A 12171-nucleotide genomic window follows, 5' to 3' on the forward strand; every position below is an offset into this window, starting at 1 on the left:
GATATTTTTAGTAGTATATGTCTGCATTAGTAGGCACAAAATACATATCCCTCCCATGTACTTTAACATTTTCCTCTTACATTGGAAGATTGAAAAAACACAACATAACCCCACTAACAATAACATATTAACTGGTAACTTATACATATAAACATTAATCATATTACCAATAAACGACGCTCGTTAAAATAAGACTAACATGTACATATACTTAGAAATATCTCATATTATTTTTTCCAATTATTATGCACAAATATATGGGTTAACAAAAAAATGATATAAACTTAAACATAAGGTTTTCTTAAAAATTTTCCCTAAAACCTTGGGGTTTTCAAAACAAATCATAATACATGGGTTTTGTGTTACGAGTGTTCTAAAATCTATGTTTTGTGAAATTTACTTTTAACTGTTAAAGGCATACCAGCTTAACTGATAATGCAATTCAACTTCACAGTTCTGAAAAAGGAGTTAAGAAATTTTTAAAAACAATTCTAGGAGAAAAGGAACTAGTAATAAGTAGTTAATTCTAGCTTAGCACGTAATGCAATTATTTACCATTATAAAAATTGAAGATGTTTTTCTAGTATTTTGGAATGTCATCCGTGTTTGAGTCGGATTTTAAGTTTGTTTGTTTTTGTAAATACAAAAGAAGTCGTATAAGAAATCTTTTTTTAAAAAACTTGCATGCTAACTTGAGATGAATGCCAGACTCCTAATTGCAGCTCATGATTTTCAAAAAAAGAAAAATCCAAGCGAATTTCCACAGTGAATTTTACCATATCCAAATCGTATAACAATAATAAGATTAAAATAGCATTCGTCCGTTGCAACGCACGAGTATTTTTTCTAGTAAGAGAAAAAAAATAAAGAAAATTAATGCAATCAACTCCCCAATTCAGGAAGAAAAAAATGGAGTCATGAAATTTAATTCCAGCTTAGCAGATAATATGATTCGGGGGGAAAATGGATTTAAGAAATTTCAGGAAAAAAAATATAAATTTGTTTAAAAACGTTGGAGATGCGGAGTATCGATCCCCGTACCTCGGTCATGCTAAGCGAGCGCTCTACCATCTGAGCTACACCCCCGAAGTGTTTGTGAGATTCAAAAAACATTTATAAAAGTAATAATTAACTGTTGAAAGGCCAAAAGCCCATAATATCCTTTGGTGTTTGGAAAAAGTACACCGAAGGTCCCTCAACTTGTCATCGGGATAAAAAAAAGTACTCGAACCACAAAACCAGATATGCGGAGTCCCTTAACTATATAAAACCGGTCACCCGACGTGACGCTGAGTCAGCGTGGGACCCACGTGGGCCCCACATGTCAGCCTGTCCACGTCAGTTCCTCTCTCTTTCCCCTCCTCTCCCTTCCTCTTCTCTCTTTCTCACTCTTCTCTCTGGTGCTGTGGGTAGGCCGGCGCCGCCGGCCGACGGGTGGGGAGGAGACCGACGGGGCGAGACGGGAGAGGAGGTCCGGCGGCGGCAGCGGCGACGGCGACGACGCGAGAGCAGGGGAGCAAGGCGGCGGCGGCGGCGACGACGCGGCGCCGATGTGCACTTGGTCTCGGTGAAGATTGGGAAGCCGTCGTCCCCGTAGGATTCGTGCCTCCCGACGATGCGCCTGGCTTGCCGCCGCCGCGGAGATCGTCGGCACCATGAAGTTCTTCGCGGGGCCCGCAGGGCGAGCGGGCTTGGGCGCCGTCGTCCTTGTCGCCGCGTCACGCTGCCCGCTGTTCTCCTTCTTCGCGCTACTTGTTCTTCTCCTATTCCAGCCGCACCACCAGCTTGCCGCGTCCCACGTCGCCGTGAACCAGCAGGTGAGCCTTGTGCCGGATGCGGCGGCGGCGAAGGCGGCCGGGGTCGGGAACAGCGCGGTGGTGGACGTGGGCGACGAGGAGGAGGAGGGCAGCGGGTCGAGGTGGATGCTGATAGTGGTAACGACGATGCGGTCGGGCGGCCGGGAGCGGCGGCGGCGCAACGCCGCGCTCGCTCACGTCGAGAAGCACTACTTCTCCGGCGTCGTCCACTTCGCCGACGCCGCCGGTGTCTACGACGCCCATTTCTTCGACAAGATCCGCCAGACCAAGTCAGTACTCCATCCATCCATCCCATTTGGTTTCTCACTTCCTTTTTTTTTTGCTTGATTATTAGTATTATTTCATTTAGGTTGCAAATTGAAATGTGCTAATCCGAATGCTTCTTTCTTCATGTTGATTTCTAACCTCAGAGGTTGAACCTCTCACATTTTTTGCTTGATTATTAGGAGCACTCTTTCGTTTATAGGTTGCCAATTGGAATGTGCTAATCTGAATGCTTCTTGATTGATTCTTCGTGTTGATTTCTAACCTCAAACTCCGGGTCAAGCTGGCCGCGGCCAAGAACCGCCTCACCGCCGTCGACGCCTTGCTCCCCCGCCGATGCCTTGCTCCCCTCGCTGGCCGCCACGTCGCCGGTTGGGGAAGGACTTGATGGCGACGTCACGGCCGGTGAGGAGGTCGACGCCGGGCTCCCCGCCCCCCTTGCTTGCCTACCTCATCCCTCGATGGCGGTCCGCCTCTGTGCCTGTGGCTTCTGCAATGGCGGACGAGAGCAATGGCGGCGGCGCGTCGCCAGTCGCCAGCCGCCGTCGTCGTGTCGCCCGTCGCCGGCCGCCGCCGCCCTCGTCCTCTCCCTCCTCGCCCCACCGAAGGCAGCAACCCACCGACGTCCTCCCCAGCTGCCTACCCAGACAGGAGAAGAGTGAGAGAGAGAGGAGAAAGGGAGAGGAGGGGAGAGAGTGATGACGTGGCCAACTGACATGTGGGGCCCACGTGGGTCCCACGCTGACTCAGCCACCACGTAGACCAAAACCGGGGTCAAAACCACCGAGGGACCTTGGGTGACCGGTTTTGTATAGTTAAGGGACCTCGCATATATGGTTTTGTGGTTCGAGGACGTTTTTTAATCCCGATGACAAGTTGAGGGACCTTTGGTGTACTTTTTCCTTGGTGTTTTGGGGCCACAAATTTGCAGGATCTTTCTTTTGGGCTTCTTGTGGTGCCTGTTCTTGTAGTGTTCATTTTCAGCCTATTTTACTACTGGGTTGGGTTCTGCGAGTTCAGAGTTGCTTTGTATTGGGCCTATTACAGCCCCTAACCTCAAGGACAAAATGTCTGAACTACATACCGCTCGGCCATTTGTGTTTTGATCCAACAGTCCAGATTCGTTGCAACAACAAACGTAAAATAATGGATAGGTTTGGTTTGCTACCGTATCAAATCTTTGGTAAATTTTGGTACGATAAGGTTGAATGCATATGTTTGGATTACTACCAACATGAAGCCAAAATTTGATGTTACAGAGGAGAAAGTTCTAGATTAGTGCCAACTGCCAAGTTCAATTGAGGCATTATCAAGGGCTTGTTCACTTTGATGCCATTTTCAACCTTACCAAATTTTGGTAAAGTTGTCAAATAAGTGGCTACATTTAGTTTGCTGCCAAATTTTGGTAACTATATAAGATATCCTGTCAAAATTTTGGTAAGTTGCCAAAATTTTAGCAATGCCAATATTTGGTAAGGTTTTTTTTTTTTGGCAACAAAGTGAACAGACCCCAAATTGTTGGCTACAATCCAAACATCCAACATTACTATTCAAGCTACCAATAAATTGGTAGGGCACATTATTTTGGTAGTATCCAAAATGGCCTAATAAATTTTACTACAATGAATAGGTGCTACAGTTATGCATCAACCTGAACCCTTGATTTGCTATCATGTGGTGCTAGTTCAGTTACAGACTGCAACTACACCGGATCCTGATCGGCCATGGAGTGTAACAACCTCCCCCACAAACACTGTAGAAGCATCATCCAACATTGCAGGTATAATTTGCAGCCTCAAACTTGTTACCAGTTGATTCTGCCTGTCTCCTGCCAATGCAAGTTGCCCAACATTTTTGTCTTCGATGTCTCAAGACTACTCTCACCCAGACAATCAGACAATAATAGATTTGACTTCGATTTAATTGATCCTCTCAGACTTTGTGCGAGGGGTCCTCTGAGGCTTGCATATCGGTCGATGATCGATGAACCTCTGAATTGTAAAACATATGGCCTTGTCTTGAAGAAACCGACCCCATTTCAGAGTATCAGACTATCACACCAACTCCTGAACTGAACCCCCGACACATCCATCCAAGCATCATTGTTTTAAAAATATATGATACGCCAATCCTAACATGGGACCTTGAGATTTTTAGAACACTCTGTTTAAAAGAAAAGTAAGAGAAAAAAGGTCTGCAATGGGGAGGAGCTCATCGGCTTTTATCGTTTTCTTGCTGGCTTATCTTCGTAACCAAAATTTAAAATTGAATCTAACATTAGTTTTTCCATCATATTCAATTTTTCAGCCTTGGTTTTTAAACCATTAAGAATATAAATGTAAAAATGTTTACTTATAAACTATTTTTTTTGTTGCTTTGCTTATGTTTCTATGGTTTATCAATCGTAGCTCAATCGATCATAAAGGACTTTTCTTCGATCATGTTTGAAATAGTTTAAAATTATGATAAATAGCTAGTTGGTAGCTACTCCCTCTGTCTCATAATATAAGAGATTTTGAGATTTTGCTTGTACTGTTTGACCACCCGTCTTATTCAAAAATTTTTGGAATTATTATTTATTTTTTTTGACTTACTCTAAAGTACTTTAAGCACAACTTTTCGTTTTTTATATTTGTATAAATTTTTTGAATAAGACGAGCGGTCAAACAGTGCAAATAAAAACTCAAAATCCCTTATATTATAGGACGGAAGAAGTAACTTATAAGAATCTAATATTACTTTTTCCTTACCTGTAAATTTGCCATCTATATTCAATGAATTGGCAAGCTTTGCCTTTCGTTCAAAAAAAAAAAAAAAGACTTATAAGAATCTGGAGAAACTGAAAAATGGAAAAACGCAATTTCTGATTTTTAGTTTATTTTCTAGATTTATAAACTGCCATTTTTTAGTCTGCATATTATTACACTGTTTAAATGAATTTTAAATTTTGAGTGAAGCTGCAGATATCACATGCTTCTCAAGCAAACCCTTCCTTTGGTCCAGTCGGTTGTCCCGGCTACACTTGGACTCACGCCTTCGAATCCATTCCACACCAACCACGCAATGCAGGCCAATCCATTCACAAACTGCAGCCATTGCTATAGCCAGTAGCCTCCCTGGCTGCGTACCCTGCTACGTCTGATTTCAAACGCAAACTGCCAACCTCAAATAATTTCGCCTTTATTTGCCAGATTCCGTGCATTCGCTGCGGCTGCTGCTCCTGCTTGTTTATTTGATTTTTGCACAATGTTCTTCCGGTTGATTTGATTGAACTCATCGACGTCAACCTTAAACCTTCCATTCTCTTGAGCCATGAATCGTTATTGGATTTGCAATTACGTATCAAAAACTTCCGCAGCGTTCACGCGCTGAGCGAGCTCAATTGGATATCTTTCTTATGGTAAAACATTCCTATCCGAGTTCGAGTTTTCGACTCAGCGTGTATTACAGCTAATTTTTCTTTTTTATAAAATGTGACATACACATCGATAGGGAGACATTTAAAACAGACATATCCAAACCAATAAAAAACGTTAATAGGAATATGGTGTATGTATAGAATTTTATTTTGATGAGATGAGTGTATTTGGAAGAAAAACTCCTCATCGTTGAGCAAGGATTTAATAATTGAGCATTTAACTATTTATCACTTTTTAATTTGACGTTTAACAATTTGCTACTCATATGCAGGGGCGGATCTACGCATTAGGCAGAGTAGATCGACCGACCCAGCTACAACCCGTATCGCTCTACACCCCAAGACCCTTTACACCTTTATAGTAGTCATGGGCTATCAAAATTAGGTATAACAAGGTGTGAATGTCCAACGGATTAGTTTGTTTCTTCACAACATACACACGCCACAAACAATGATCGAGACAGTTATGCGATTGACTATAAATACGATATGTGTTTTGTTCGATTGCTCTTAGAGCAAGATTAATAGTGCAGCTAGCAGCAAGCTCCAAAATTTTGTCATGTCAAGTAGAGCTAACTTATACAACAAGCTAACTACAAGTTAGTTATAAGCTGCCTTGGTTAAAGCATATATACATTAAATATTTGTATGGATACATCAGCTGTTGGGACCCACATAACATATTTTTTATCGTCTCTCCTGGCTGCATGCGAGCTATATGGTTTGGGGCGCTATGCAAGCGCCGGCGCTAAAATAAGCGCCTTGTTTCATTCTTGGTGAATTTCTTTCCCTAATCTCATATTAGGCTGATTAACAGGTTTTGAAGCCGACTTAATAGAGCTATTATACCTGCTCTTATGGAGTGAACATCTCTATTCTCCGTCCCATCTATATTTTAAAGCTGTGTTTGTCACTGCTCATATGTCAATGACAAGTGGATCCTTATGTATTTATGACATGTGGGTCTGATGGTAAATTGTTAAATACCAGGCGTATAAGAGTAAAGATAGTTAAATATCTATTTAATAATCGGATCAAGCTGCAAATTAGCAATGTTGGTGTTCCTTGATCACATCCCGGAGAACAGGGGCCCGGAAATCCAGAAAAACAAAATAAAAAAAAATCAAGCGCGGAACGGACGCGGATGATCCGGCCCAGCCCATCGTCGTCAACCTCCGCCTCCTCACCTCTCCGCTTCAAATTAAAAACGCAACGCACCAACCCATCCATCTCCTCCTCTGCCTCCGCCATTTCCAACACCACCCACCACACCACAGCACATTGCAATGCCTCCCGGCGGCGAGCCCGATCCGGCGGCCGACGAGCTGCAGAGCCTCAGCTTCGCCTCCTCCGACCGCTCCCGCTCCCGCTCCGCCTCCACCGTCTCCACCGCCACCACCACCTCCACCACCACCACCACCACCACGCCGCCCCGCCTCGGCGCCGTCGCGCTCTCCGACATCCGCTTCCTCAAGCGGCTCGGCGCGGGGGACATCGGCAGCGTCTACCTCGCCGAGGTCAGGGGCGCGGCGACGGCGCTGGTCGCCGCCAAGGTGATGGACAGGAAGGAGCTGGAGGGGAGGAACAAGGAGGGCCGCGCCCGCACGGAGCGGGAGATCCTCGAGGCCGTCGACCACCCCTTCCTCCCCCGCCTCTTCGGCGTCGCCGAGGGGGATCGCTGGTCCTGCCTCCTCACCGAGTTCTGCCCCGGCGGCGACCTCCACGTCCTCCGCCAGCGCCAGCCTCACCGCCGCTTCTCCGAGTCCGCCGTCAGGTACACCACCACCGCTTGTCTTGTGCACGCATTCACTCACCCAGATGAAATGATTTCTTTTTTGAAACAATTTTGTGAACTGCTCGATTTCTGTGGCATCGATCGATCACCACATCGTTAATTTATAATTTTTTTAAATGCTAGTAAAAATGTTCGATCAAATCACTTTTTTTATGCCGTTTTTAAGGCGTGGACTGTGACTGAAGTTGTAGCTGGAGTAGTAAGGTAGTGATTGATCTTATTCTTAGGCTTTTGGGAGAAGAATGTGGCTGATTTCCTGCGATTTCTCTTGACTTTGGTTTCACTTTATCTGCATTTCTTTTCCTGTTTCCTTTTCGTATAAATTATATTTTGTTTTATTAATGACCTAGTAGTGGATGAAGCAACACTTGTTCTGTACTTCTTCTGTGCATTGTTTGGCCCGTGCGTCTTCTGTCAGCCATGCATCGGCCGTTTTTATCGAATAGGTTTTTTTTTTTTGCCAGAATTGCGTTCCATCATAACAACATGGATAATGCTGTTTGATGATAGCTGCCCTTTGGATTCATTCTTTTAGAACCCCAAAAATATTACACCTAAGAGTGCCTCAAATTAATGCATGAATGTGACTTATGAGGAGGAGAATATTTTCTTCTTCAGAAAAAGGAAAAAAAATGCATCTTTGTAGACATTGTGAAGGATTGAGCATCATGGATGGGAGCTCGATCACTGGGTCACTGTCACTGTACAGTTTCTTGTTTTCGTGCCATATCGTGAGCCGCACCGCGGTCAAACACACAATCGCACGCCCATATCACCTTGCAATCACTCACTAATCACTATTGGTATTGGTGTGTTTGCTTGTGCATCCACACCTGTGGCTGCAGTGGCCTTCTGAATTTCTGAAGCCAAGACTGTTCATATGGAAGTCAAGCTGTTGTTGTCTCATGAACAGTTTGCAGTCTTTGTCCCTTGCAGGAAATTAGGCTGCTTAATTTGCATCACAAATCTGAATTTTTTACTTGCCTCTTAGATCGATGATGATCACTGCCTGCCAATATTATTATCTTCCCACTATACACAGATACTGATGTCGTAGTAATTTCCTTCCAGAATAAACTTAAGACACAGAATTAATCTCCGCCGTACTTTCCCTGTGCAATATCTTTGATGTAGGCCATGCCAGAGATTACGAGACAAAAACACGTCAACTTTACTAAGCTGTGTACTGATAGAAAATACTGGTAGAATTATTCGGTTACGTTTGCTCCATTACAGCATCATGTGGCTATATTCATTTAGACAGACTAGTAAGTAGTCCGGCCATAGCATTCACCTGCAGAGCTGTAGTCAACTCAACCTACATGCTTTGCCAGATCATCCCCAATTACCAATGCTTTGTTTTTTTTTTCTTCATTTCACAATATATTAACAGTGTTGCTAGAATCTAAGACCAACTAACAAAAACACCACAACATCATAGACCAACATATATATATTTTTTGAAGTTATTGACACTTTGGCAGTACAAAGCGATCCATGAATTCAAGAATTGATTTATTAGACGAGTTGTAGTACGTACGGCCTCAAATACAGAATTGCATGACACGGATTTCCTACCAAGATGAATCAATGGCCAATCCCGCTATTTACGGGGGGATAATTGTACACTTGTACCAGTAGATGAGCAGTAGCAGTTTACAACGGCGTTTGTGAATTGTGAATTCTGATGGTACAAGCACAGCACACTCCTACCTAGGACCAACAACATTGCAATCAACCGCACGGTCAGGTAGATTAATTGTGCTAATGCCTGTGTGACACGAGCCAAAGCCCTTGCACTACGGCGCAAGAACCGTTCGGAGAACATGATAAATCACTCTCTGATAGCCTCATAAGTAGAGAATTATAGATGCCATTGGTCAGAGAAACTTTAACTAACACCCATGTGATGAGTGTTAATCACAGCCAACCATACGAGCCTATGAATAAATGGATTCAGTCGAGATCAACATGGGGTAGTAGCCTAGTAGCCAGTATGGTACTTGCTGTAAGGATTAATCTAATTAACCCAAGGAATTAACAATTGAGTGCACACACATGAGCTGCATCCCCTTTATGCCATTAAGTTATCCTAATCAGCTTTGGAACGTGCAAACCTCCAACATCAATGATGCACTAGTTCGAGTACTGTCTGAAACCTTTTCACTCCTCTGCTCCCTTGTGACCTTTTCCTTTGTTGTACTGGATCACACTGTGCCATCCATGCATGTCTGTGTATCAATGCAAATAGTGCTGATAGTTGATACAGTTGGATTTGTCGTTAGTTGATACACAAATATGTGGGTTGGTTGAGGTGACATGTGAATAAAGTCAAGGGATTCACTTCCATGCTTCAGATACAGTTCCATGCTTCAGATACAGTTGCAGTATGCAATAGCCTTGCTCTGTATACAGTTGCAAAGTTGTTAAGTCCGTGTTTAGTTCCATTTTAATTTTTTTTAAAGTATACGGCCACACATTTGAAGTATTAAACGTAGACTAATAACAAAACAAATTACAGATTCCGCCTGTAAACTGCGAGACGAATCTATTAAGCCTAATTAATTCGTCATTAGCAAATGTTTACTGTAGCACCACATTGTCAAATCATAGCGTAATTAGGCTTAAAAGTTTTGTCTCACAATTTACATGCAAACTGTGTAATTATTTTTTTCGTCCACATTTAATGCTCCATGCATGTGTCCAAACATTTGATGTGATGGAATTTTTTGAAGTTTAAAGAGAACTAAACACAGCCTAAGAATTGGTCGGTGAATTCTCTAAAAGCAAAAATGTTTGGTGAATGCTTAATTTAATAACACAAACTTAAATTTGGTGTGAAGGTTAAGATTTTCAATGGAATGTATGTTCCATGGCCAACTTGTTTTTTTTTTCTTTTTTTTTTTTTTGCATATGCTAGAAGTTGCTAAACGATTCAAAAGTTAATGTTATTTTTGGGAGCTTGTTAATGATGGTGATAATGTGTTGTTTTGCGTAGGTTTTATGCGGCGGAGGTGGTGGCGGCGCTGGAGTACGTCCACATGGTGGACATCGTGTACCGTGACCTGAAGCCGGAGAACGTGCTCGTCCGCGCCGACGGCCACATCATGCTCACCGACTTCGACCTCTCGCTCAAGTGCGACCCGACGGCGCCGACGCCGGCGCACGTCATCTCGGACCCCATCGCCCTCGCCGGCGGCCACTCTTCCTCCTCCTCGTCGTGCATCATCCCGTCCTGCATCGTCCCCGCCGTGTCGTGCTTCCAGCTCTTCCCCCGCCGCCGCCGCCGCCGCTGGCGCGGCCGCAAGAAGCCGTCGAGCGGCGGCGGCGGCAATGGCGGCGGCAGCTTTCCCTCCGGTGGGCTGGAGCTGGAGTTCGTGGCGGAGCCGGTGGAGCTCCGGTCGATGTCGTTCGTCGGCACGCACGAGTACCTCGCGCCGGAGATCGTCTCCGGCGAGGGGCACGGCAGCTCCGTGGACTGGTGGACGCTGGGGGTGTTCATCTTCGAGCTCCTCTACGGCGTGACGCCGTTCAAGGGCCACGACAACGAGATGACCCTGGCGAACATCGTGGCGCGCGCGCTCGAGTTCCCCAGGGAGCCGCCCGTCTCCGCCGCCGCCAAGGACCTCGTCACGTCGCTCCTCGCCAAGGACCCGGCGCGCCGCCTCGGCGCCACCGTCGGCGCCGCGGCGATCAAGCGGCACCCCTTCTTCGGCGGCGTCAACTGGGCGCTCCTCCGCTGCGCCACGCCGCCGTACGTTCCACCGACGTTCAGCGTCGCCACCGCCACCGCCGCGAACGCCGCCGGCGCCAACGCCGGCATGTCGGACGACGACGACGACGACAGCTGCCCCGGCACACCCGTGGAGTACTACTAGACAAGACAAGACAAGCTATCCCAATGGAGGAAGCTGCCATGGATGTACGTGCAAAGCTAGGGAGGAAGCAGCCATTGCCGGCGCACGTGGTGGGGGACGCGGGACGGCGAACCGAACTGGCATGGCGCGCACGCGGGCGCCGCGCTGTCGCGCCAAATAGTTGCCGGGTGCGTGTCCCCCCGCACGGGAGTAAATTATTGCTGCGCGTATCTGACTTTGTCTGATGGTCACTTGCCTGGTTGGTGACTGTCTCACCAAAAAAGAACTTATTAACGAGTATCTCCATAGTGCTATACTAGTATATACAAATATTTTAGGCTCATTTGGACTTTTGGAGCATGTAACCCCGCAAAATTCCTATGAATTATGAAATTGAAACATGTTGCTCAGTGGTGAGTTGTATTTATGAATTCTTTTTACTAGTAAGATTTGTTCTTCTGGTCTACCGCCGACAGGCCATAAAACTGCATATAAACAATAATAATAATAATAATTTATGGATAAAACTTTAGGCCCCATTTGATTCAAAGAAATTCATAAAAATTTTAGAGGATTTTATTCCTATAGGAAATTTTCCTATATAACCATTTGAATCAAAGTAATAAATTCTATGGAATCGTATGAAATTCCTATGGAATGCCTAATTCCATACAAGTTTTGAAGGAAATCTAACATGAGGTTCTACCTCATGGAAACTTTCCTTTGAGTCTTTATCTCTCCTCTATTTCCTGTATTTTTCCTGTGGTCTAATCAAACAACTTTCCTTTGAGTCTTTATCTCTCATCTAATTCCTGCGTTTTTCTTATGGTCCAATCAAACAGTCATTTCTGTGTTTTCCCGTTGTTTTGCAATCCCCTGTTTTACACTTATATTCATATCAAATCCTGCATTTTTCCTATTCCTACGTTTTCTTAATCTTGCGGCTGCGATTCGAAGGGGCCCTTAAAGTATTGTTGTGATCTACAACCGATAAACTGTAAAATGACATATGAACAAAAA

At 44.7% G+C, this 12171-nt stretch overlaps 2 protein-coding genes across 2 annotated transcripts; both read left to right on the forward strand.

The window, feature by feature from the left end:
• Positions 1-1655: 1655 nt before the first annotated feature.
• LOC127754618 (uncharacterized) lies at positions 1656-2743 on the forward strand. Its single transcript, XM_052280193.1, has 2 exons — positions 1656-2086; positions 2365-2743. Exons 1-2 carry the CDS (start codon positions 1656-1658, stop codon positions 2741-2743), a joined length of 810 nt encoding a protein of 269 aa, XP_052136153.1.
• Positions 2744-6731: 3988 nt separating this feature from the next.
• LOC127753710 (serine/threonine-protein kinase D6PKL2-like) lies at positions 6732-11578 on the forward strand. Its single transcript, XM_052279132.1, has 2 exons — positions 6732-7273; positions 10293-11578. The coding sequence occupies exons 1-2, from the start codon at positions 6786-6788 to the stop codon at positions 11170-11172; spliced, it is 1368 nt and encodes a 455-aa protein (XP_052135092.1). The 5' UTR covers positions 6732-6785; the 3' UTR covers positions 11173-11578.
• Positions 11579-12171: the final 593 nt, after the last annotated feature.

Source organism: Oryza glaberrima, chromosome 11 (assembly GCF_000147395.1).
Source record: "Oryza glaberrima chromosome 11, OglaRS2, whole genome shotgun sequence".
In the NCBI taxonomy this organism is placed as follows: Eukaryota; Viridiplantae; Streptophyta; class Magnoliopsida; order Poales; family Poaceae; genus Oryza; species Oryza glaberrima.